At 42.3% G+C, this 27896-nt stretch overlaps 1 protein-coding gene across 2 annotated transcripts; it reads right to left on the reverse strand.

Moving 5' to 3' along the window:
• Positions 1 to 847: 847 nt before the first annotated feature.
• Positions 848 to 27384, reverse strand: LOC124034053 (scavenger receptor class F member 2-like). 2 transcript variants are annotated; one of them, XM_046346757.1, is made up of 11 exons: positions 26589 to 27384; positions 23834 to 23892; positions 22219 to 22320; positions 21541 to 22060; positions 20253 to 20471; positions 19665 to 19793; positions 17960 to 18063; positions 16133 to 16247; positions 15599 to 15696; positions 10229 to 10390; positions 848 to 4524 (listed from the first exon to the last, which is right to left on the reverse strand). In XM_046346757.1, the coding sequence occupies exons 1-11, from the start codon at positions 26696 to 26698 to the stop codon at positions 3239 to 3241; spliced, it is 2904 nt and encodes a 967-aa protein (XP_046202713.1). In that variant the 5' UTR covers positions 26699 to 27384; the 3' UTR covers positions 848 to 3238. The 2 variants fall into 2 exon arrangements, with proteins under 2 accessions (XP_046202713.1, XP_046202712.1); XM_046346756.1 differs by having other exon boundaries at positions 15599 to 15723.
• Between the last annotated feature and the right edge of the window lie 512 nt (positions 27385 to 27896).

The following is a 27896-nucleotide window of genomic DNA, read 5'->3' on the forward strand; positions in this document are numbered from 1 at the left end:
GCGGTCGACCTCTGTGTCACGTCTTGACTGTGCCCTAGATTGCAGTCTAGCTGTGCATAGGGTGCGCTTTGTTTAGTCTATGCTAAACACACACACACACACACACACACACACACACACACACACACACACACACACACACACACACACACACACACACACACACACACACACACACACACACACACACACACACACACACACACACACACACACACACACACACACACACACACACACACACACACACACACTCGCAGAAAGACACACATACACATACAGTTAAAATAACATGGAAGTGGAGTACCATGTCAGCAGTGCAGGCCCAAGTCAATGACCCGGTCTTCTGGATTCAATTACCCAACCACATGATCCATCCATACACTCCTGCACAGCCTTCTGCCTTGCTCCTGGCTATATACCCTTCTATCCCCCAAAAGAGTACAAATATGCAGCGCATGATGCATTAACTTTGGGGTCCTTAGCACAGAGTTCCCACTGTTTTCCCCCATGAAAGGAGCTCTTGTCTCCCTCAGGAGGAGCCCAGCAGTGGTTCCTCTGGCTCTTCTGCCTCTTTGATGATCAAGTGTGACGTGAAAAAGTCTCTGTATCCTCTTTGTCTCCAGGAGAGAGGCAGCCAGGAGTCACCGGAAACTGTAAAATATCAATTATTGCTAAGAGGATGGATGGTTTTAGGCTACAGATGGGGGAAGGGAGCTATATGTATGGTTCTGAAATCAATACTCTAGGGCCACTGTGTGATGTTTGTGGGATGGTAATGATAATATTTTAGCACGCAAAAGGTCGACTGAGGGATAAGTTCACAGATTAATGTGAGAGGTGAGAATGTCCATATTAGCTACATGTAATCGCTTTTATTTCAAAGAAGTAAATAAAAAAAATAAAAAAATATTCAACGACAATAAAAAACTGAAAATCAGATCAGACAAACAAACAAAACAGAATGAGGAGTTAAAAATATACCATATCACTGATAATGTTTCCGCAGCGTTATGAGGCCCTGCTTAAAAATATGTACTGTAGCCTGTGAAAGCAGGCAGAGGCCAGTCAGTCAGATATAAAAAGATGTGTTTTCTGCTTGCTTAAATTGGCACTTTATAATCACACAACTCATATGGTTTTAGTTTACATGTACTTAATAACAGTGGTAACACAATAATGCACATCCTGTATAATCCTTTGAAGTTTTGATATTGTATATTTCCTACGGACAAAACGATAGCAATTGGGAAAGTCGCTAAGAAAACGAGAGTTAGGCTATAGATTCCTGTGGAGCTATTAATGCCAGATAAGTTTCACTCTGCTTCATGCAGTTAAGTGTTGAACAAACAACAACAGAAAAAAAAAAAAAAAGCCAAGGGCAACTTTACAAAGTACATACTCATATACTGTGGCTGCAGAGAGCCTGACACAAAACAATCAAATGTAACATGAAAGCCAGTTCATTGACACACAGAAAAATAAGTAGCAAAATAATTCATATAAGCGCAGCTTACAAACATATACAATTATACTGATACAAAAACACCTTCACGTGTCGAAAAAGAACACTGGCAAAGAGTAGGCTGGCTGTACCATAAAAAAAAATGAAAACATCAAAGGCACCAAGAAAACCCTAAGCACTATCAAATAGCTCTGAAAACTGTGGAATGTACAGTAAATCTGAATCCACGGTCTGAACACCACTGCCACTTTTGTACTACTTTATATTATGCAGATTGGTTCATTGTTTTTTGGTTAAGTGTTGTATTTATATTCCATACTCTTTTCTACGAGCCTCCTCTTGTAATGTAGTAATCCTCATATGTATAAAACCAGTCAAACTTAATGCAATATGAAATGTTGATTAAGCAATACATCCCTTTCGGGGTAAGTGTTACCCTTGATTCAATAAGGCCTCTTTAACCAATTAGCTTTAATTAGCTAGCATTATTCAGCTACTTAGCCACACTGGAATTCAAGTTAAGGAAAAGGCAACCTTCTAATGTAACATGACTAGATTGTCTGTCAGGTAGGTGGATGATTAATATACTGTTAAAGAATGATTGAAGTATCAAAATGTAAGTATAATATTTAATCTGGAATTCAAACATGACTTCAACCTATATAAACAACACTATGATGAGAAATACCAGATAAGACAAGGCCTCTCACAGACTGTTTCTAGTGGCCAAAGACCTAGTGGCAATACACCTGTCTCTATGTGCTTCTTAGAAAACAATGGCTGCACAAACAATGCACAGAAGCATTTGGTATAAGGAACATTGCCTACCCACATTTATTAGTGCGTAAGAATCAAGCTAAAAACGATTGAGTGGGAAAGAATCTAAGACTAAGACATTTCCACTAGCTGTTCAATAGGCTTGACGAAAGAACATAACAGCATCTTAGCTTTTTTTAGGTGCTTTTAACAGCATATCCAGATAATATAGTGTGTGCCTTCAGAATACAGGGCTATTGCTCTGTTGGGAGGGGAATGACAACAAGTGCTTCCTTAAAAGTTTGCATTGCTTACTCATTTCATTGTCAATAAACTGTGACTGACAAAATTGTGGAACAAATGTACTGTACTTCAGCTAAAACATTAGATTGTGGACAACATAGCAACAAAAGAATACACAAATAACTCAACAATCTCCTTTATGGAGTGTTCCTTATTGAAACGGGCTAATTTAAATCAAACAGACAAATACTGTATTTGTATTCTCAGTACCTTGTTTCAACTTGAGACCTCACTTTGCATAGATTACATTTCTATTGTTGTATCACATACAATCTTGAGGAAAAACATTTAAATTACAATTATTGTCGGAAATTCCTATATAAATATAGTGGTGGGCATTGGAGGGATATAGTAGAGATGGAAGAAAATAGAAGATGATTGTTTGCCGCTGTCAGAACTCTTCCACTGCCACAGTTATGTCCAACTTTGAAGTGTAAAACTGATACATTGCAGGTATATGAGTTCAATATAATACAAACACACTCCCACACCAATGAGAAGAACCACAATTTAAACAAAGTTCTACTTACTTTCCACTGGTCCCGGACACACAACACACACACACACACACACACACATAATAAATTCCTTTGATGAAAAATCACCAAGTCCTTTTGCATGTTTCCTTTGGAAGAAAAGTAATTAATTCCCCATTGTCATGTGATGTGAGTAACAATAAAAAACCCTGGTCAATAGGTCGGAGTAAAAAATTGTCTATTTGATTATCTGCGGTGGCATAATTGCTGTCTTTGTTGGTGTCTTAGTTTCCAGAGCAGTATCCAATGTCCCTTCCTTGCCTCTCTTTCTGGGAGGCTTTTTGATGGGGGTCTTCTTTGGCGTGACGTTCACTGATCCACCACCACCCTCTCCCACCCTGGAGCCGTTCAAGTCCTGCTTCTCCGGGCTCTTGGGGGCGACCTCGGGGGTGGCTGGGTCCCTTGTGGGGACCCCCACACCCACCATCTTCTGGAGGCTGGTGGTGGTGGGCAGTAGAGGCTTGTTGGAGCTCTGGTGGCCTGGGGTGGCCGGAGTGGTCCGCTTGGCCTTCTGCGGAGGAGTGGGCTTCTCCCGGTCTCCTCGGTCCCGGAAGGCTGGGGTGGGCAGGCCATTGGTCTTTACCAGGCCGGTGCCTTCATTTCGGTTGATGCTCTGCGTCTTCTCCTTGAGCTGGGCCGCCAGGAGTGTGGCGGCCTCGGAGTTCATGTGTGGGTGGATCACTTTGGGGCTCTTGGGCGGCTCCTTGGGGTTCTCCACTGCGGCTGCCTTCTCGGCCACCTTCTTTTCAGAGTTGGAGTTGTGGAAGTTACCGATCTTCTTGAGAGCGTTCTGCACCACTCCATTTATGTGCTCCATGTGGTTAATATCCTCCCTGGACCTTCCCAGCCGGTGGGCCTTGTGTTTGCTGGGGGAACCATTGACCTCCGTCCCCTTCCCCTCCTGGTTCCTCTTCTCCTTGGATGTCTCCTTCAGCCTCTGCCTCTCTTCACTCTTGGCTGAGCTGTCGCTGGAGCTCCTGGTCGTCCTCTCCTTGGGCACTGTCAGCCCCTTACACCCCTGGTTCAGCTGCTCCACCTGGGGGGGTGTGGTACCTCCGGTGTTCCCATGGATCCATGACACCTTCGGTTTGGTGGAGGGGTCTGGCGGGCGTGGTTTGGTGGTGGTCTTCCATCCCGGGGACGGTGGCTTGCCATTACCTTTGACCTCTATTGTAACTGTGCTGCCACCCCCATCCTCTTCGTCCTTGGAGTTCTTGGAGAGGTGTGCAATGCGAGCATAGAGGGCCCCAATGGCCGACTCAGAGCCACTGGTGGAGCCCTCGCTGTCAGAGGACTTGAGCAGGGTTGCTTCGCTCCCGTCCCCAGCCTGAGGCTTGTTGATGGTGGTGCTGGTAGCGCTGGTGTCTTTCAGAGAGGTGTACTCCCCTGCATCGTCCTCACTGGGCACAACTGCTGCGGATGGCTTCTCAGCTGCTGGCTTCTCCTTACTCTCATTCAGTGACTCTATGGGACAGTAAGATATATAATTGATGAGAGTCAGGTTTAGTTTGGATGGTAATGGTGATCATACGTAGGTGGTCAGAATATGAAGTTTATTTCCAAAACACTATATCCACACATTTTTTACTTTTTATTTGATCAGAAATGATCACTTATGAGTACCTTCATGTGTGTGTAAAATATGACTGTTCTCAGATTTTGCATTCAAGACCAGTGGTGTAGTGGAGGGTATACGCAGGTATTCGCTGTATTCCCACTTGTTTTTCAGTGGGCATTGCCTATACTTACTTCTTAATTCCCACTGATAGGTATCAATGTAGTGCTTCAAATGTTGATAAACTATTATGTGTTCACATTTTAGGCGCAGAAATATACACATGGCAGTAGACCAATCCGTGAATGTTCCAAAATGCAATTTGCAGGAAAACACCGTTCTGAAGTGGAACGGTGGAAATGCAAGCGGTTTCATGGCCAGAGATTGAAATACAGAGTTGGAAATACCCGTTACAAAGAGGTGGAATTTAAAGATGCAACAATTATCATGGGTTGGTAATATGATTAGGATAATGTCTTTGACTGCTAGATAATGAAAGAAAGTTGAAAGAAAACCAATAGAACAGGAGAATGCATACGAGTAAATCTTTATAAAAATACTTGCCTCCACATTTCTATGGTGGGATTTTGGCTTTAGGCTACTTTGAATTAAGGTAAGACATGCCTCATAATATGAAGTAAAACGTCCAGGTTTCAAACAATTAAGGAACAGGGAAAATATAGTGATGCTATTGATAGGCCTAACTGTCTTCTGGTAGATGGAAAGGCTTTCCTAAAAACCTTCTCTATTAAATGTTAACTAGATACAAAGCAGCCCATGCATATCTGTCAGAATGATATCATGATGATTATTTGCATCAATCCAGTGGTCTTTTCTTTTGCAAACTCCATATCATGTCCTACAGAAACACAGCTAATCAAACATTTTTTTACAAGACCTCAAAGTGGTTTCCTGATGTTCATTGTTATGGATTTTTTTTTTCGGAAGAAAAGAAAAAGGTGTGACTTTGAGAACGAAAACCTGAAAGAAATGGGGTAAAATCTGAAACCTGTTAATTTCTGACTCAGTTTATCTGTTTCAATAGTATTAACCTACTGAACAGTACAGCTTGGGTTGACCTGACTGTGAAAGACCAATATGGGATGTATAATTTTAGGTAATTCAGAGTGTATGTCACTGTTTCTAATATAATGTTTCACACAGGGCGCCATTTGGAAAAATGTAGGTAAAATGAAAAGAAACACACTTCTCCAGGCACCACTACACCACAGTTCAAGACACGTTATATATCAGCAGGAATGGAATGGAATGTTCATATTCTGTATATTTGACTAAGATATGTTGTCTCACCTAGCTATCTTTAGATGAAAGCACTTACTGTAAGTCACTCTAGACAAGAGCATCTGCGAAATGACTAAAATGTCAAAAGTAAATGTTTTACATACAGATCTCATATGACTCTACTGAATACATTTGACTGTGTAAAACCTAGTAGTACTACTTATTTCTCTGAAAGTGAGGCGGAAATACAGCATTTTGCAAAAAACATGATTATTTGTCTCTCTGAAATTAATCCATCAAGTAATAGATTTTAAACAAATACATATATGTTATTGCCATTAATAGATAGTGAAAAAACACTCTTTTATAATTTCTTTAGCCTCTCTGCGCACCGAACCCGGGATGAAATTCGACAACAAACGGCGCTCGCTACATAAATAGTCATATTAAACATGAATGAAAATACAAGTGTCTCACATGTTTCGAAAGCCTAGAATCTTGCTAATCCAACTGTGTTGTGATTTAAAAAATGATTTACTGCGAAAAAATACGATGTGATTATCTGAGGATAGAGCCCCATAAAAAACAACTATTTCAACCAGCAAAGGCTTAACAAAATCACAAACTGCAATAAAATAAATGGTTTACCTTTGATGATCTTCCTCTGTTTGCAATCCCAATGCTCATTGTTACACAATGAATGGTCTTTTGTTTGATACAATTTTTATAGCCTAACACGAAACATTTTGTGAACCGCTTTTGTCGTGAATTGCGTCTCATTCCATTTTCGATGACACATTCGATGTAAATACACACACTAAACGTGACTTTTCCAGTCCTGTTTGGTTTCATTGCAATTAACTGGTTTGTTTGTAACACAACCAAACCTGATGGGTCATTTCGCGGGACGTATTGACTGAAAGAAACCGATTTGAAGACAACAAGTAATGACATCATTGTGCACCAATGATATGACCGCTGTTTCGTTGATTGACTGTATTTTAACCCAATGACCACTGATTGTCTTGAAATCTAGCTGGGTAGATAGCCAAGGAGCAGAGGTAAACGGCAATATGTAATGTTTATGTGTTGGAAGACCAACCCATTCGCCATTGAAGATTCATTTCGGAAGGAGCCATGCAAGTTACGCACAGCATTGTTTTGGTAAAGCGCATCTTCAGCTGTTTATATATCAATCAGTATGGCGACTAGGTCAGGGAAAGCTAAATCTAAGTCTCGATATACAGATGTACACACAATTATAGAAGAAATTGAGACAGAGATTGTTGGAGGACGATTAATTTAGCGATTCCCAAATGGAGGAATATTTTTTGAACGGAGAGGACATCGTTTTGGACTGGTAAGTTCTTCTCATGCAAATGCCGTTGTTGTTAAAATAGTATTTGTGATTTTTAAAAATTTTAGTAGCAATATATAAAAATGTAATGTAATGAAATGTGAGATGCGTGTGTCTGCCACCCCACCCCACCCCCACATGAAATAGCCTATTTGAGGCTGTTGAGGGGAGGGCAGGCCCACAACAATGGCCAAAGTGAAATGGAGACAGTAGATACAGCTGGTCTGTTGTAATATAATAAAGACAGTAGATCTAGCTGGTCTGTCATAATATGAAATAGACAGTAGATCTAGCTGGTCTGTCATAATATAAATGAGACAGTAGATCTAGCAGGTCTATAATAATATATTCAACCTTATGTTCCCTGTACTCTATATATATCTGTTTATTATACCTGCTGATACAGGGCTCATTCATATGTGAAACTATTCTAGCTGAACATTTTCTTTCACAGTGACACTGACTCCGAATGGGAGCCCCCAGTGCCTAGGTGTCCATCCCCCACTGAAGCTCGTTCATCCAGCTCCTGCCACAAGTGGTGTTCATCTGCCCAAATTTATTTTTGCAGGCATGGATGTGCCTCAGGGCCAAAAGGGCACAGAATGGACGTGTCGCTGTGTTCTTTGCAAAATGAAGTCCCCCATCACCTGCACCACATGCGTGGTGACCCTCTGCTTTACAGCAGAAAGAGACTGCTATGGCACCTGGCATCAGCAGCACAATATTGTGTAGAGGACTGAGGGTCTTCCAAATATTGAAAGTGTTATTTTGTAAATGTTTCTATTTTTTTCCATGTTTTTTCTCAATTTTTGTGGTGTGTGTGTTAGAATACTATTTTGGTATTTTGTATATAGTTATTCCATTAAAACTGTATAACCTCACCAATTTGGCCACTTGGGTACATTTGGGCTACTTGTGTGGGACACCTGGGTGACTTCATGATAAATGTCATGTAGCACACTCATTTTGGATGTTATCATTCTAAAACTTTGCACAAGTACTGTTGCCCTCTTATGTTTTCACTGAAATTGTCCCCATCATCCTATCTGAATGTTTGTTTTGTCTTGTTCATTTTAAAGATGATGATACAACAATAAAAATGAAAAAACGTATTCACGGTTTTTTCATTGTATTATCTAGACCAGATCTATTGTGTTATATTTTCCTACATTCAATTCACATTTACACAAACTTCAGAGTGTTTTCTTTAGAATAGAATATGCACATCCTTGTTCCTGGGCCTGTGCTACAGGCAATTAGATTTGGGTATGTCTTCAGGCGGAAATTGAAAAGGGTAGGGGGGTAGTTGTAAGAGGTTAAACATTAAAAGCTCATTTACCAACATTTCTGAAAATATGCAGTGCCTTCGGAAAGTATTCAAACACCTTGACTTTTTCCAAATTTTGTTAGGTTATAGTGATATTCTAAAATGTATAAAATACTTTTTTCCCTCATCAATCTACATACAATACCCCATAATGGCAAAGCAAAACAGGTTGTTAGAAGGTAGGTAAACCTTCGCCCCAGTCTGAGGTCCTGAGTGCCCTGGAGCAGGATTTCATCAAGGATCTCTCTGTACTTTTCTCCGTTCATCTTTGCCTCGATCCTGACTAGTCTGCCAGTCCCTGCCGCTGAAATCATCCCCCCCAGCATGATGCTGACACCACGATGCTTCACCATAGGATTAGTGCCAGGTTTCCTCCAGACGTGATGCTTGGCATTCAGGCCAAAGAGTTCAATCTTGGTTTCATCAGACCAGAGAACCTTCTTTCTCATGGTCTGAGTCTTTTACTGAGGAGTGGCTTCAGTCTGGTCACTCTACCATAAAAGCCTGATAGGTGGAATACTGCAGAGATGGTTGTCCTTCTGGAAGGTTGTCCCATCTCCATAGAGGAACTCTAGATGTCTGTAAGAGAGACCATTGGGTTCTTGACCTCCCTGACCAAGGCCCTCCTCCACTGATTGCTCAGTTTGTCCGGGCGGCTAGCTGTAGGAAGAGTCTTGGTGGTTCCAACCTTCTTCCATTTAAGAATGATGGAGGCCACTGTGTTCTTGGGACCTCATATAGACAGGTGTGTGCCTTTCCAAATCATGTTGCATGTAGCACAGGTGGACTCCAATCAAGTAGAAATATCTCAAGGATGAGCTCAATTCTCATAGCAATCGAAAAACCTGTTTTTGCTTTGCCATTATGGGGTAATGTCTGTAGGTTTCTGATGATTTTTATTTATTTAATCCATTTTATAACAAGGCTGTAACGTAACAAAATGTGGAAAAAGTCAAGGGGTCTGAATACTTTCCGAAGGCACTGTATAGTGGTTTTTAATTCAACTCTTCATATACAGTATTAGAACATCAATAGGGATAAAGGATGCTTATATGAGGCATGTTCACATGATTTAGAATGAGTGTACATCATATTTATTTTCTTGAATAATATCAAGAAATTTTGTGGCCTCCAAAAACAATCATGGGGGTGTCTAAATGAAATAATATATAAACTGATAGCCATGATGCTTTCCACCAATCTACAAGAAGAGATTCATGAATTGGATGACTTTACCATTATATTTCCTGTTCATTGTTTCACATCAACACAAGGGACAGGGCTCGATGGCACATGGTAAGGATAACTATCATATCGCTCTAATTAGCTTTGCAGAAGTGTGTGACGCAGTGCTCAGTCATCCTAGTACGTATTCTTCCTTTACACTTTGTGACAAACAAATCCCACTCCAAGTGTGTGTGTGTGTGTGTGTGTGTGTGTGTGTGTGTGTTTGTGTGTGTGTGTGTGCTCAAACATCTGTGTGTGTACATGTGTATGGGCATGCATCCATACGTGCCTGGATGTGTTTATTTGTGGAGTAGCTGTGGCTAATCACAGTGTTTATTGTTCTTTCCTGATGACTCACCTTCATGGGGCACACATTGTTTAGACAGGTCCGTTGTCGTTTGTGTCCGACCGTGTGCCTCTCTCTCTCTCTCTGTGTGTGTGTGTGTGTGTAATGACTCACCTTCATGGGGTACACAGTATACGGGGCCATCATCGCTGGGTTCCTCCTCGAAGGAATCGAAAGACTCCTGGGAGGACCAGGAGGAAGGGCAGGGCTGCTCAACTACAGAAGGGGGCTCGATGAAGCTGCAGTTGAATGTGTTTTCCGGGTCATGGTGGGCTACTGGGGGTCAGGGAGAGAAAACAAACACAGAGAAGCAGGGGTCAGAGAGAAGTAGATTGACAGGACTACCTTACAAGAACAACAGATTGAGAGAGATGTTGTGGAGTGTGTTGATGTTGTCAGGCACGGTACAGTCTGGCTTGAGTTATCTAGAATGTTTCAATAGTGTTTCATGTTTTTGTGACAGTCTGCATGATTCTTGAAGAAACTGCTATTTACTGAGAAATACGTTCAAGTTTTTCCTTTAGTTATCATTCCAATAGACAGAATGCTCCATTTCCTAAATGTAGGTACTTTCCCTCCCTCCCTCCCTCCCTCCCTCCCTCCCTCCCTCCCTCCCTCCCTCCCTCCCTCCCTCCCTCCCTCCCCTCCCTCCCTCCCTCCCTCCCTCCCTCCCTCCTCTTTAGATGTTGATGTATTCTGCTGACCCTTCAGTCAGTCTGGGGACAGCTGTGTTCATGTGGGATGTCTGTGGTTCCTCTTCTCCTTTCCCCAACTGGCCGAGGACTGACTGTGTGCATGTGCATGTGTGTGTGTGTGTGTGTGTGTGTGTGTGTGTGTGTGTGTGTGTGTGTGTGTGTGTGTGTGTGTGTGTGTGTGTGTGTGTGTGTGTGTGTGTGTGTGTGTGTGTGTGTGTGTGTGTGTGTGTGTGTGTGTGTGTGTAGTATGACTGGGCGTTAACTGGACACTAACCACATCAGATACATCAATTTACACCCTCCCTCCTCTACTGGATGACACATGAGCCCATCCGTTTGTTCTCCACTAACACTAAGCTAAAACTCAACCCTCTCTTGGCTGGAACTCTCTATGTATTTGACATTATTTATTTGACCATTTTAAACACAATTCAGCCACCCAAGTGGATTTACTGCATTTAACGTATTTCCATTGTGGTCCTTATTGTGCTATGAGTTTATAGTATGAACGTTGTGGCATGGATGTCATCTCCCAAACTGTAAAACAACTGACCTCTGCTAACACCAACACAACCAGGTGTGGTACAGCTCCAGCTAAATGAGTACCAGGAGACGTGTAAATGCAAGAGCAGCATTATTTTATTATTCTCACAGCACTTGTTAACTAAGCCTTGGGGTTTGGGGGGGGGGGTTGTACTAAGCTAACATATGGAATTGTTTTAAGATGGTCATATCATGGATCATTTAGCTTTTACATTTGAGAATTTTAGGACCCCTGTAGGTATCAGATTTTCTTGGCAATACATACAGTCCAAAAATGCATCATTAGGATTTGGAATTTGAAGTGTCTCTCCTATATTCCAGAGATATACGACAGCTCAGGATTTTTATATATATTTTTTACACATTAAAACAAAACTAAATGTTTTAACTGGTATGGGGTTACCTTCAGTCCTGCGAGTCCTGTGACACTTGTGCGGGTCGTAGAACAAAAGGGAGAACATCATCGTGTTTGTGGGAGTCTCATCTTTCCATAGAGTGGTGATATTAGTCTGTACGGTTTGGATGATACAGACAGAATTTGGCACATCGGCGGTACCAACTTCAGACAAGTCCTATGTGGATGTCATAGAGCAAAATGGACCACACCATCTTGTTTGTGAAAGTCTCTTTTCCATATTAGCTTGAAAGCTAAACCTTTCAGACACTACATACTGTACGTGTTCGTGAGAAGACTGATTTTCGGGATGTCTCCAGGTCTGACAAACAGTGACATAGGTGGATAGCAGTTAACCTCAGATGTTGAACAGGTGGATTTTGATGGGAATCTTTTCATTTTGTTAATTAGATTGATGCAAGGGGAATTTCTATTTTGATGGGAATTTCCACTGAAAATGGTGGGTACTATGTGGATATCCAGCATACTGCAGAGTCAAGCAGAAAGTGACTATTTGTCTCTTTCTCCATACTTCTGAAATTGTTCCAGGCAATATATCTGGTGACATCCCAGTCTTGTTCAGAACTCTACATAATGCCGCCATGGTGAAGGGATTAAATGGAGGAAATTGACTTGATGTAGATTAGTTGGATTGTAGCAATGGCAGCCGTTAGAAACAATATAATATAAACAGTGCCCATCCAAATATTTATCCACGGACACAGAAAAGAAAGGCCATGGAAATTCTTTCATAGCAGCTTTTCTTCCAGCTGAAATTGTTTTTGTTCAAATTCAATAAAGTCGATACATAAATAAATGGCAGCCTTTCTGTTTTGGACGGTATGCACTTCATGACTATTGTAACAGCCCTGCTATGCTAGAGTATAATGAACAGACGACTCCAATGCCATGGAGGTACAATAGCAGAATGTTCCAGCTGACTGAACCAATGTCTGTGCGAGACTATATTAGTCAGTACTGATGCAGTGTCCAATAGGTATAGCATAGGGCATACTGTAAGTAACCTCAATTGACCAACTAACCAACTGGCTCTTTATTCCATACATTCTCTCTTTCATGATACAGTGAACAACTGCTGTGCTTGAATGTTCACACCAGACTAAAAGTCTGGAGCCGGATGGATTTTTCCGGGAGAGACAGGGCAGCAGCGAAAGCCCAAAGCTCAGCCTACAGAGTCCATTGGACAACTGTGCATTTGTGATGAACCCCAGCTGTACAGGCCTATCATAGCTGCCTGTGAGGCCAGCTACACTGGAGCAGGTGGTCCCGCTCCACATCACTTTTCACAGGAAAGCATTCGGACATGCAATTGCATCCCAAATGGCACTCTATCCCCTATATTATAGTGTACTACTTTTGACCAGAGCCCAAAAGTAGTGCACTATACAGTATAGTGAATAGGGTACCATTTGTGACACACACATACACACACAGAGGACTACGGAATGGAAATGGGGGAAGGCAGCCAGCCGAGCGTGAGATAGCTAACTATAGTATAGGGCGTGGAATAAATATGCTTAGAATGGAATGACAAACTATAAGCAGTGTAGAGCTTTTAGAAGAGGAGGGGGGATGGGAGAACGTTTATGTATGAAGGAGCGGAGGAGCTATATGAGCTATGCAAAAGACAGAGCAATTGATTTCTTCCTCCCTCCGCCTCCTCTTCCTCCTCCTCCTATTCCTCCTCCCTCAGTTTCTCTTTACATTGGTCTTGGATTGGGTGAGAGTTTCGGTAAAGACACCATAAATATTTTCTTCCCCCCTCCCCCTCCTCTTCATCTTCCTCTTCCTCATATTCCTCCTCCCTCTGTTTCTCTTTACGTTTGTCTTGGAACGGTTGAGTGTTTGTGTAAAGACAGCATAAAGGTTTTCTTCCTCCCTCCTATTCCTCCCCTTTTTCATCTTTCCTTTTGTCTTGCCACATCTGTTGTTGTGTGTTGACCACAGTGTGGGTAAATCATAGGTCTGACACGGGCTGGGGTAAATTTGTCCACTTCCTGTTTCGAGTCCAGTGGGCCTCCTGTGGAATGTTTAAGGGACTGACGGCGCCCCAGGGAGGGTAGAGTTTCAAAACGCTGGTAGGCAGGCCACGCTTCTGTGGGCAGGCAATGAGGAAAGCAAAGCAGAGCAGTGTCCTGGCTCTCGAGATGGAGGGAGAGAGCAAGAGAGAGAAAGAGAGAGAGAGAGAGAAGCTGACCAGTTTATCTCTCCTTATGAACAAGAGAGTCTATAACACTGGGAGAAGGACTCCAAAGTATATACTTAAATTCAGTCAGTTGACATTTTATAGCTGTGTGTTGTCATGTCATGAAAACTTAGAAAGAATTGGTTTTGGTTTGAACCAAAAACTCTATTCTACTCTCTCCAAATTCCCAAAGTGGTAGTTTGTTCTCTTTGATTTGCTTGATCGCAACCCAGACATGGCACGATATGCTTTGTGCAAAAAAATAATGAAAGGGCTTGTTTGTTTAAAAGGTCGTACGCATAGACTTTTAACAAAAAAATCTGTTGCCTCTGGCAGCTTGTTTATAAGTTACAGTAAACTTTGAGAGTGTTTGTGCAAAATGATCTTAAAATGTCCCATGATAACTGGATGACAAAGACAATACTGTTCCCGTGTGTGTTTCTACGCAGGCACAATGAAGACCGCTGAAGTGGAGAAGAACATGCTACTCGTTGTGAAAGAGGAAAGAAACAAGGTCAACGCTTTTTAACTCCTTCCCCATCACTGATCTTAATTGGTAAAGGTAACTACAATATATCCCACAAATAGGGCCTTTCTTAATTCCAAAATTGAGTCAGAGCACTGTCAGAGCTCTTCCATCCATGCATACAGAACCAGTCTAGATAGCCATGATTCAATTTAACTCCTACATAGCAGGGACAAAGCAGAACGGCACAGAATGTGGCCGTGTTTGAAATTTCTAGAGATTCCAGAAGGCATCTGGGTAGACAAAGGAGAGTTATTCAGTATGTAGGCAACGTGTAATATCCTTTAAGCTGACTTGAGATGGGTCCTGACAGACAATCCTATCCCAGACCACGAGAACTTCCTCCACTTCCTTCTCTCCCTCCCTCCACACAGACAGACAGGAGCAACTCTCCCTCCGCTTCCATCCACGTTGACACAAACAGAGCAGCCTTTGATAAAGTATCACTCAACACCACTCAGACCTCCCGAGCACCACACCACTACACTGACCCATTCTCTCTTAATAACACTGCCTTCAGCCCAGCAGAGTAGGAACTCAACTCACTTTCTTAGAAAGGAGGGAAGGAGGGAAATGAGTAAAGAAAAGAGAAAAAAAAGAGAAGGGCCTGTTTAGGGTTGTAATAATATGAACACATGGTATTTAAGGGTGCCAGGAATAATAAGCCCTGCAACCAGTGCATTCCTCTCAGATGAAACCCCATACCCATTTGGCAGCCGCAGTACACTTTTCAACCCTATTCATTGTCTGAAAACCACTCCACAGAGAGTCGCAGAGAGAAGTATCACAGAGCAAAGGTCAAATGAAAACGCTCTCTCCCTCTTGCTGAAGAGTTAAAGAGGCGTGCAAAGATTATGACACAGAAACTATGGGATCATCCAGAGACACATGGAGCATATACACAAACACACAAGAGAGTATCGTATTGAAGAAAGTGGCTGTAGCTGGATCCCGAATGACACCTTCTATTCCCTATATAGTGAACTACTTTTAACTAGGGCCCATAGGGCTCTGGTCAAAAGTAGTGAATTATTTAGGGAGTAGGATGCCATTTAGGATGCAGGCTCTTTCTTGGCATGGTTGAGGCGGTAGACTATGGGGAGGAGGGATTGGTGCTTACCGACTACTTTGGGCAGCTTCTGTCGTCTCAGTGGGATCTGGGGGAGTTTGGTGCTGATTCGGCTGAATCGTCCACACAGGATCCGCTTGGCTTTTTTGCTGTTGGTAGAGTTGTCTTGGTCAGGACTGAGGGAAAGAGGGAGGGATGACGCCATGGAAAACATACTAAATTACGAAACACCACAAACTGATTGAAATGTGGGTAATGTTCATCTGCATTGACACGCTTGCAGTACAAGCAACATTTCATGGACCACGTGAAGAAAAAGACCACACACAATATCATGCTGACCCATTTTTGATTTGGCTACAAATGATATGCTACGCAGGGCCTGCCGTTCTTCCTCACCATGTGAACTAACCAGGAAAGACTTTAGGCCCTTATTGTGACTTATAATAAGGACCCGGATATAAGATAAAAGGGCAAACAACTATTTCAATGGATAGAGCCATCTGCATGAGCTACTATGGCCCACTCTTCCCTTCCAACAAATCTCATCCCTCGCACCACACCAGGCCCGTGTCTGTCACTCACTTGTGGTCATCTTTATTTCGGCAGAGGCAGCAGCAGCAAAGCAGCGAGAGGAGGACAATGAGCAGAAAAGAGACCAGGGTTCCTGCCGCGATCACTCCCATCCGCTGGTTGGGCTCTGAAACAGCAGACAGACACAAGCAGGGATTTTTGGGTGTGCCACACTGGTGCAGACTGCCAGTGCCAACCAGAGCCATTTGTATATCTGGTACCAACTAACGTTGCTCTCTGTCAGAACTCCCTGAACTCCCAGAATCAGAACTCTGGAGCTGAAATTCAATCTGTCCTGCACTGTGTTGACCCTCCACACTGTAGAAATACTGTAGGCCTATTGTTAAAGCGGGAATTAAAGATTATCGTCAATGTGGAACAGACAAATTGATCTGAAATATCTGTCAAACCCCATCTTTTCACTTTTCTCTCACTCCTCTACTACACTCCCTATACCGCCATAATTCATTGATGATTTATTAGCACCCCTCCCTTTCTAAGCTGGATGCACTTAAACAGAACAGCAGTCCATCTGTTGCATAAGCATCTCTCAGGGTGTGACCGAAATGGCACACTATTCCCTACATAGAGCACTATACTGTTAACCAGAGCCTTATGGGTCCTAATCAAAAGCAGTGCACTGCATACGGAATAGGATGCCATTTCAGACGCACCCTTAATTTCCACAGTATACATGCACTGTGCAGTCAGATGACGCCATCAGTGAGATAACCTATAAGTTAGCAGATAGATAAATACTGCTGAACCCTGGCCCTCTACGCCCCTCTTCTGTCATAGAGGCTGTGGATGAATGGAAGTGTGGCCTGGGTGTGGCGTGTAAGGCCTCTGTGTTCACAGCTGGAAAAAGGAAGGGACTAGCCTGGCAGAGCCCAAAGGCCTGACCTGGTGACATCATCACTGCTTCCCAACATGTCCATTTGGTAACCCTGTTTCCTCAAGCTACTCTCCTCCCTCCATCCCTTCTCTTTTCTTCCTCCAGCTCTCTCTTCCTCTTCCTCTTTTCTCTCTCTCCAGCAGGACAGGAACAGGGCCAACAAACACAGAAGTAAAAAAAGGACACCAGGCAGTCTGGAAACACCGTTAGGCTCAACTACTACATTGACCTGAATTGACATGTGTGCTAGTGCTCATTGTCTCCCTCATAAGGCTCTGGTCAAAAGTAGTACATTATATAGGGAATAGGGTGCCATTTAGGACAAACTTGTCTCCGTCACCACTATCAACTAGCTATTTAGACAAACAGTACAAGCAAGGGGTTTGGGACCTTCATGTGCAGTGCACACATTTGATATTTTCCCTATGGTTTGATGCAGGGGTGTTTTGTCTTTATGTTGTGCCTTTCTTTCCAAAATATAAAAACGTCTGTATCATTAGAAGCACCACGGTTTGATGCCGCAAGTACTCTGCTAAGAATGTATTTTTACATCTACATTTTAGGTCTTGCAGTGTGGCTGGCTTTAAAAACAGTGACCTAACATTCACCCAGATCTGTAGAAGTGAATGAGGTAATAAAGAAATAAACCCTTACGTAGTTTGCAGGTTGCAGGGTGTATATGTGTGTCTCTGTCTCTCTCTCTGTGTGTGTGTGTGTGTGTGTGTGTGTGTGTGTGTGTGTGTGTGTGTGTGTGTGTGTGTGTGTGTGTGTGTGTGTGTGTGTGTGTGTGTGTGTGTGTGTGTGTGTGTGTGTGTGTGTGTGTGTGTGTGTGTGTGTGTGTGTGTGTGTGTGTGTGTGTGTGTGTGTGTGTGTGTGTGTGCGCGCGCATGTGTATGTGCACATGTGTGTGTGACTCAGGAAAGAGAGTGGGTTGGTTTCCTTACGTAGGTTGCAGGCCCCAGACATTGGGTTGCAGTTCTTGTCGTGACAGGAGCAGGTCTGGGCACAGTTCACTCCATACTGACCCATCTGACACGTCATATTGCAGCTAGAAGAAAGAGAAGACACTAACAACTTAGTTACTGTGTCCATGCGATGTGTCCATGCGATAAAACCATAATAAATATATTCACGTCACCAAATAATCTATTAAAGCACATTGTTTTGCACATTGCCGGAGGACAGCAAGTTTCCATCCTCGTCTGGGTACATTGACTTCAATACAAAACATAGGAGGCTTGTGGTTCTCACCCCATTCCATAGACTTACATAGTAATTATGACAACTTCCAGAGGATGTCTACCAACATATCAGAGCTCTTGCAGCATGAATTGACATGCTGTCCACCCAATCAAAGGATCAGAGAATGAATCTAATACAGCTAGCTAGCACTGCAGTGCATACAATGTGGTAAGTAGTTGACTCAAAGAGAGAGAAAGACAATAGTTGAACAGTTTTTTACAAATTAATTTCTTCATAAATGAAGGAGAAGCAAGAGAGAAAAAGAGAGGGAGTGAAGGAGCTAGCTATATTTATTTCACATTCACTTACTTAGCTAGTAAAATACAGCTTGCTAGTTTAGCCTACTCAAACACCCGGCTCAAGAAGAGAGGGATGCTATGTTACCTATCTGGTTATGCAACACCGGAACTCTTCCAAGTCAAGGTAAGCTTTTGGTTTGATTAATTTATTGCCACGGGGCCCGCCGGTGTAACTGGTACACTGCTTGCTAACTGTACACTGTACTGCATGATCGTAGCGGGTTTACTAATGTATTATTTGTGCACATTAGCTTTCCGAGCCAAAACTTCATATCATAACCGCTAACAGCTACACACAGCCTACATCGTTGTCACCAGCCTACATCGTTGACTTGACGGTAGCTAATAATGGTGACAGCAATGTAGACTGTGTGTAGCGGTTAGCGGTTATGATATGAAGGTTTAGCTTGGAATGTTTTTTTGCCTAGTCACAGACTGCTAATGTGTTGTGCACTGAAGTCCACAAGCGAAGGGAAAAGGTGAGTGGAGGAGAGGGCGTAAATGCGAGAACGAATAATCCAAAGCTCAAATCAATCATGTTGTTTTATGTGGCTGCTATGAAAGTGAACTGTGTTTGCGTGTGATCAGGGGTGTATTCATTTCACCGATTCTGTTGAAAAACTTTTCTTAAATGAAAACAAACAGAATTAAACAGGAATAAACATACTGGAATTTGTCCAATAGAAATTATTTTTTGCAAGTGTTTGACTAATGATTACACCCTTGATCAGCTAGATGCAGGCAAGATTGTGCAAGGCGGTATTGAAAGTGTCAATGTCTGTCACGTTGCTTACTCAAATTTCTCTCGACCTTTGCACCTAAATTGTAAACTTTCATTCATAGGCTAGGTTGTAGCAACCTCAAGATGGGTATAGGGAAAATGTTAGTATCATGTAGTAGCCTAAACCTGTCAATGCTACAATGAGCTGAGTGAATGGAGTATGAATGATAGTCATCCAATATGCTGCAATAGAACTAAGGCCATGTTCATTAAAAAAATATTGTCCTCCCTCATCTTAAATGGCACCGACCGCCACTGCTCTCTGGGTATTGTAGCCATGAAGGGAAGCGTAAACATGAAGATGTTTTGGTGAAAGTTCTGACTCACTAGGTCCCGTAAAATCCCGGCTCACACAGGCACTCTCCGGTAGCAATGTGACAAACGCCGTTAAAACAGTGGCTGCAGTCATTCTCACAGTTATCCCCATAAGTCCCGTTGGGACAGCGCACCTCACACCTACCGACCAGGGAGACAAAACAGGAATGAATGTTGTTTATTATGATCATTGTCACATCAGCTGTGAGTCATGTCTCAGAACCATTAGCACAACATGAAAGCCTGTGCCAGTACAAGTTCAGGTATTTAAATAGTAATTATAATGCAGTATATAATGTAAATTACATTTTGACATGCTGAAAAGTAGACAACAATTTACATTTTCTCTAGCTTTGTATTCAAGTGTATATTAGCATAACTGTAAGTCTTTGTTTGAAGTTATGTTTTCAAGTGTTGTACTAGAGCAGGGCTGTTCAATGTCGGTCCTGGAGGGGCCAAAACACTCCTAGTTTTCATCCTCTCCTTCGAATCTGGGACTGATTCAGACCTGGGACACCAGGTGAGTGCAACAAACTACCAGGTAGAAGCAAAAAAAAGTGTTTGTGTGTGTGTATGTGTGTTTCCATTCCATTCTCTCACCTGTCCCCGATCCAGCCGGGGTTGCAGTGGGAGCACTTTCCTTCGATGCGGTTGCAGAAGTGGCCATCTTTACACGGGGGACACACATCCAGACAGTTCTCTCCGAAGAAGCCTGGCAGGCACATCTGATCACACTTGGTCCCGTTCCAGCCCCTCTCACAGGTCACACACCTCCCCTCTGTTACCTTACAGGGCTGCTGGCCTTTACAGTGGCCACACCTGGAGTCAGGACATGAAGGGAGAGAGGCCATCAGGATGGTGGTTGAGACATTTTCATAGCGAATCTTTGTGTTGGTATCTACACAGTTTAGCGGGCCCTGTATATACATTTCCAGGACTGCCTTTTTTTAATAACTTCTATGACATAGAGGTCAGAGAAGTGTGGGAAAGCGGCTATGTAGCAGCTCATGTATAACATGAGTTTTGCAGACTTTGAGCAAGGTAAATCACTTAACCTGAATGGCTTCAGCATATTGGATGTTTATTATGAGATACTGTGAATGCCAATACCACAGTATCGCCCCAATACACTTTTACCGATCATGTTTAAAGTAACTAACTGTCCAGTGAAAATCTCACTTTTAAAAATGTATATTCTATTAATTCATACCCAAATAATGCTGTTGACTCTTCCTGGGCTCCCGAGCGGCAGAGCAGTCTAAGGCACTGCATCTCGGTATTAGAGGTGTCCCTACAGACACTCTGGTTAAAATCCAGGCTGTATCACAACTGACTGTTATTGGGAGTCCCATAGGGTGGCGCACAATTGGCCCAGCATTGCCGGTGTAGGCTGTCATTGTAAATAAGAATATGTTCTTAACCGACTTGCCTAGATAAATAAAGGTTAAATAAATAAAAAATAAAAAATCCTATACTCGCATGAATAATTTTTATGACCGGTATACGCTCAGACCATTCTGTTGCTGGGGTACGACCACACCATTCCAACACAGAAAAGCAGATATTTAAAATGCTTAATTAACATTTCACTCATATTGTAATTATTTATAGGTCATATTCTATAGAAATCTGTAAAAACTGGACAATTATTTTAAGATATGTTATGGGTTATCAGCTGGAGCGTATGTCAAATCATATTTCTAATCAAAACTCCAAAACCACAATTTAATGCGTATCAGGAAAAAAACATTAACATTAAGATCCTTGGGGAAAAAATTAAGAGAAATCCCTGTTAATAAGAATCCACGGCTTTTCAGTTTCCCATCTGTCAAAATGTCTTATATTCGGTCATAATGACACAGAGTAATGTTCTCCAGTGGTTCCTCACCTATTCCTGCAGTTCTGTCCGTAGAACCCTGCGGGACACGGTTCCCTGCAGAACTTCCCCCGGTATCCCGGTGTGCAGGTACATGAGCCATCCGCCTGGTTGCACTTCCCATGGATGCACTGACAATACCTCTCGCATCGGGGGCCCCACAGTCTCTCCCGGCACTGGCAACGACCCGTGAACTGCTCGCATGGAGAGTTATTACAGTTACACTGGATGGCACAATTCCTCCCCGACCAGCCTGGACTACAGTTACACCTTCCTGTGTTCTGGTCACACACAGAGTTGAGACTGCAGTAGCAGTTGTTTGCACACTGAGGGCCCCAAAAGCCATATTGGCAAGTGCATGTGCCTGTGTCCTGGTCACACTTGCCCTTCTGGCAGAGGCAGGGCTTCTCGCAGTTGGGCCCCCAGCGGTTAGTGTTGCACGTGCACTTGCCCGTCACGTCATCACACTGGCCGTTGGGAAAGCATTGGCACTTGCCCTTGCAGTCTGGGCCCCAGAACTGGGCGGGGCACTCTGGAAAAGGAGGGATGAAGTAATATTAGGATATTATGGTGAGAACATCATAAGCATTACACAAACATTTATTTGATGCCTTATATCTAGGTGAATATGTCCTTTCTGATGTTTTAGGACAGGACGTGTGAGATGTGTCCGAAAAACAAGGTGCTTACTTGTATCACAACTGGCTCCGAAGTATCCATGGCGACAGCGGCATTCATTGGGCCTAACGCATACCTCATTTTCCTTACAGGTGAAGTTGCCTTCACAGAGAGCTAGGGGGAGGATGTACTGAATCACTACATGTCCACATATTAAACATTGAGGGCTGGTTTCACCAAACCGAGAACCTCCATTGAAATTGTTTTTTAGTCCAGGACTAAGCTTAATATCTGTCCAGGAAACAGGCCCTAAGTGATATAAACATGTACAGTTGAAGTCAGAAATTGACATACACCTTAGCCAAATACATTTAAACTCAGTTTTTCACAATTCCTGACATTTAATCCGAGCAGAAATTCCCTGTTTTAGGTCAATTAGGATTACCACTTTATTTTAAGAATGTGAAATATCAAAATAATAGTAGAGAATGATTTATTTCAGCTTTTATTTCTTTCATCACAGTGTTTACCTACACTCAATTAGTATTTGGTAGCATTGCCTTTAAATTGTTTAACTTGGGTCAAACGGTTCGGTTGTAGCCTTCCACAAGCTTCCACAATAAGTTGGGTTAATTTTGGCCCATTCCTCCTGACAGAGGTTGTGTAACTGAGTCAGGTTTGAAGGCCTCCTTGCTTGCACACGCTTTTTCAGTTCTGCCCATAAATATTCAATAGGATTAAGGTCAGGGCTTTGTGATGGCCACTCCAATACATTGACTTTGTTGTCCTTAAAGTATTCTCTAAAAAGTAAGATCCTTGTACCCATGTGCAATTGCACACCGTATTCAGGCTTTTTTATGACAGTTTTGGAGCAGTGGCTTTTTTCTTGCTGAGCGACTTTTCAGGTTATGTCGATTCTTTCTTGCTGAGCGGCCTTTCAGGTTATGTCGATATAGGACTTGTTTTACTGTGGATATAGATACTTTTGTAACTGTTTCCTCAAGCATCTTCACAAGATTGATTTGCACGTTTTGCACCAAAGTACGTTAATCTCTAGGAGACAGAATGCATCTCATTCCTGAGCGGTATGGCGGCTGCGTGGTCCCATGATGTTTATACTTGCGTACGATTGTTTGTACAGATGAACGTGGTACCTTCAGCCGTTTGGAAATTGCTCCCAAGGATGAACCAGACTTGTGGAGGTCTACAATTCTTTTTCTGAGGCCTTTGCTGATTTCTTTTGATTTTCCTATCGTGTCAAGCAAAGAGGCACTGAGTTTGAAGGTAGGCCTTGAAATAAATCCACAGGTACACCTCCATTTGACTCAAAAGATGTCAATTATCCTTTCAGAAGCTTCTAAAGCCATGACATTATTTTCTCAAATTTTCCAAGCTGTCAACTTAGTGTCAACTTAGTGTATGTAAACTTCTGACCCACTAGAATTGGGATTCAGTGAATTATAAGTCAATTAATCTGTCTGCAAACAGTTGTTGGAATAATTACTTGTGTCATGCATAAAGTAGATGTGCTAACTGACTTGTCAAAACTATAGTTTGTTAACAAGAAATGTGTGGAGTGGTGGAAGAACAGGTTTTAATGACTCCAATGTAAGTGTATGTAAACTTCCGACTTCAACTGTACATATAAAAATACTGTGCTATGATGGTTGATATGCTGTATACATACGTGTCAAACATTCCTCTCCTATCTGCCCCCATCCGCTGCAGCACACAAAGCCTGGTGACCTGACAGAGAGGAGAGGAAATATGAGTGTCAGAGAGGAAGAAAATAAGCAAGGAAACTTAAACAGACACTGGAATATAACAACATGCCACCACCCTGCACAACCACTACTATCCTGTCATCTCCTCAGTCCTCACACTTGTCCTTCGTGTGGCAAACGCTGAAAACTCTAAACGTCTGCGCAGCATTTGTTCTGACTTTCTCCATATGCTTTCCATGTGCAAAGAAATGGGTAGAAATGAATAACACACTTCTCACATAAACATCCTTCTCCCCAAAGCCCCTTCAACTCGACCTCTCCTGCCCGGCCTGTCAGCAGTCAACAGTCAGAACAATAGTAGCCTCTGAAGTGCTAACCCATGGAGACTATAGAAGAGCAACTCTAGCAATAGCTAGCTAGCTACAACCACAGTTCAAAAACAATGTTTTCTTTCAAATACTTTAATGTGTGATTGAACCAACCAGGCGTACCTGAAGGGTGATGTTTTGCACTTTTAGGACTATCCCATTGATCCAGTGTGTCAGTCAGTCTCAATCAAGCACAACTTTGGTATCAGAAAGAACACAAATACTATTTAAAGATGACCCCATGTCTAGCCAGGAAGGAGTGAGGAGTGGGGAGTGAGTTTAGAGAGGCAGTCTTTGGCGGTCTAGTTTGAAGCAAAGCTAGATCCCCTCCACTCTGCTCTCTTCTCCTCTCCGCACTGCTCTGTCAGGAAAGGACAGATGCTTCTCTTCTTCCTCCCACACCACTGACCTCCCAGAGGTCCCCGCCACACTTTTACTTCCTCTAAAGTGTTGGGGGCGGAATTCTGCCTTCAGAAGCAGACGTGCACACAGACACACACATGCGCTGTTGTTCCCCTCTAAAACCTGCCAGACCTGGGTCTGTCACACAGAGGGAGAGTCTAATGGATACTGGTCTTATTTAGGCCTACTATTCTGGATTGGGTCTAAAGAATGAGCTAATACATGGATAAAAAGCTGTGTTGGTTTATTTATATCTCACAAGAAGCTGTTTGTAAGGTATTAATCAAATCTCCTTTCAGTGAAGCATTTCGAATGTGGTCAGTGGTATCTGCGATTTTAGATGACCCCATCTGACCTTTGACATACAGCCTCAATCCATCACAACTCTGGAAAAGAACACATTATGTTCATTTGCGTAACAAATGTGACACTTTGAGATAAAGCAGGACTCACATTGGTCTCTCATTATCAAAGCAGGACCCACATTTGTCTTGTGTTACTCAAATGAGCCTATAAACGTTATCGGCCACAGTACTGTTACGTTTGGCACTTTGAACAGTGTTCTAGTACTGAACACTTCATTCAACAACATATCATTTGTTTCTCAACACTGAAAAAAATCAGATATCAACTTTTCTCAATTTCTGTGTTTTTTTCTTCTTCTCACTTTCCCATGGTACTTTGTGATGCAATGAATACTGACAAACCACGATGAGTGTGAACCAACGTTGTTAATGTTGTCAATGTCCCCCACTACAGTCAGCGAGCTGATTTAGTAACACGAGGACACATATAGGAAGTGCTAAGCAGCAATGATAAATGAACAACTACTTCCCTATATTCTTCCCGTGAGCAGTGAACCCAGTAAAGAGATTAAACAAAATGCACAAACGAAAGAAAATGATACGGGTGGTGCACTGCAAAAAAAACAAATCATCCAAGCCAGTTAAAACACTAAGAATAGGATTGTGGTCGAGACTTTAAATTGAGAGTGGGGCCAACAGTAAACGTGTGTGATTTCATTGAAGATAAAGGATAGAGAATAGTTTACAGTAAGCACTAACACTCCTCATGGATGCTACATGTTAAAGTAATGACCCTCGAACCAACTATAGACATTTGGTCAACAACTTTGACAACAAAAAAGGACGTGTTTTGTCCATGAGACACTGTACATGTCTATTGAGGCACATTTCATCACGTTCTAACACGAAAGGTAAGGACAGGCGCAGGCAGGGCCCAGGGGTCTACTTGTAATGTCATTTAAATGTGTATAATGCCAGACCACAGAAGGGCGTTGACCTCTATTATGGAATGCCAAAATGTTAACAGATTTCACACACTCTGGTCCTACACCGACCCTCCTTTGACATGTGGTTTTCAGTCTGCATAGTAAAGGTGCTAACTGGTGAATAAGAAATGTAGGCTTAAGCTAACTTGATGCACTCCCTGTCTATAAGTTCAGTCTACAACTTACCTTTGTTTCTGGTAGCTGCGGAAAATGTGTGGGGTTATTTTCAGCCATATAGCTGATGCCACGACTTCAGGCCAGTGACACTAAATATATAAGGCCTGGAAGCGCCCCCTATGTGAAATTATAGAACATTACCCACGGTTCCAGATGTAGGTAGCATCTGGACGGCTGCTCCTCAGATGGACTCCTCCTTGTGTAAGGAGAGTGCATATGAAAAGAAATATGACCAACTAGCCTACACAATATCGAAAATGAACTATTTTAGGTAGTGGAGGGCAAGAGAACCCGAGTCTAAAACAAAGTTTTGCAACGTGAGTAGTCAATACTCAAAGCACAATAGTTCAGAATTTGACCTGAATAATCAACAAGTAGCCTAGTAGTTGCATCGCACTGAGAGCGATAGAGGCAGGCAACTCCTTTTTTAAAAATCGACAGAAGCCCGTTATTCCGCGTCCGCAGTGCAGCTATACTTACCCTGGTAATTTGCATACATTTCTGCCTTTTGGGTTGAGTTCTTGGCTAAAACTCAAAGAAAAAAATGAACAAACCACCACAACAACTTCAATAATGATCTTCAATTCCATTTTACAAGAAACAGCATCCTTCTAGATGTCTCTTTCGACAATTGCCCCTATTCTTCTGCTCTCCAGGGTTGCGTTTATAATCCACGGAGGTAAAAAAAAAATAATGTTTTGTTATTGTGGGAACTTCAGAAGCTTTATCCAAGTATTCGAGATATGATCCAGGTTCCAGTTGGGGAGAAAAGGCTTAGCACTGCGCCATCTACGCCATCGACGTACCCAAGAGTTGAAAGAATGTGTAGCGACACCAAACCACACAGAGCACAGTTCCAAAGAAGTTATAAAACCCAAACTTGAACACGCAATTCGATCTCCTCGAACGATTACTTTCCTTCATTGCTGATTTGTAATATTAAAACATTCATTATACCATACATTTTCAGAAGAATAAGGAAGAAGGAAAGAGGCATCATGAAAGTAGCGGAATCCAACGGGCATCCTCCTCCGACAATAAAAGCATCCGCTTATTGCCACCAACCATAACTTGACCACAAATATTATGTTTTATGCCCAGTGCTATGGAATAGGTAAAAACTAAATCTTTCGACTGGTCGAGGCAAAGATTCCCTTTTTTTTTTTGCTTTTAAATCAAAGATTAACAACGTGTTATTTATTGTCTTCTCTTTCTATTGCGCTGTCATGAGTGGCGGGGGGGCAGGCACTTTCTGATTTGTTACTCTATCCTTGCCTGCAGTTAGTTAGTTACACAGAGTTAAGTGAGCATACTTTTCGTGCGCCACCGTGGATTTATTTTCAGAGAAAAGAGGCGATAAGCAACACACAAAAGTGGGTGTGCCACATGGGGACAATATGATATAGGCCTAGGTCTCGTTCTTCAATGCCAACCTTTCCTCAAAATATTAAATATAATACATAGGCCTACTACTACTACTACTGCTACTACTACTACTTACTACTACTAATAATGGGGTGAGTATTAGTAAAGTGGGACATTTTCTGACACAGAATGGATGATAGAATGGATGATTGTCCTAAGATGAATTTTTCGCTGTCGATACTGTCAAATTGGGACACCAAGACACGTAATTCTTTAATATAAAAATAGACAAATTAGAGAGTAATACAAATAACAATTTTATAAGAATAAGAGTAATTATATCAAGTATCAAATGTATTTATTGACATTTTTGTAATATGACCGTTAGTCCCAATCAATAGCCCCAATTTGATATTTTATGCC

Source organism: Oncorhynchus gorbuscha, linkage group LG04 (genome assembly GCF_021184085.1).
Source record: "Oncorhynchus gorbuscha isolate QuinsamMale2020 ecotype Even-year linkage group LG04, OgorEven_v1.0, whole genome shotgun sequence".
NCBI lineage: Eukaryota > Metazoa > Chordata > Actinopteri > Salmoniformes > Salmonidae > Oncorhynchus > Oncorhynchus gorbuscha.

What these genes read in the sequence shown, in the direction of transcription:
- LOC124034053 (XM_046346756.1), bottom strand. Translation starts at nt 26,698, where the DNA reads ATGGAATTGAAGATCATTATTGAAGTTGTTGTGGTGGTTTGTTCATTT. An exon ending in AGGAGAGGAATGTTTGACAC is followed by an intron (nt 22,321 to 23,833) that starts GTATGTATACAG and finishes TCCTCCCCCTAG; the next exon opens with CTCTCTGTGAAGGCAACTTC. An exon ending in CCCGGCTGGATCGGGGACAG is followed by an intron (nt 19,794 to 20,252) that starts GTGAGAGAATGG and finishes CCTGGTCGGTAG; the next exon opens with GTGTGAGGTGCGCTGTCCCA.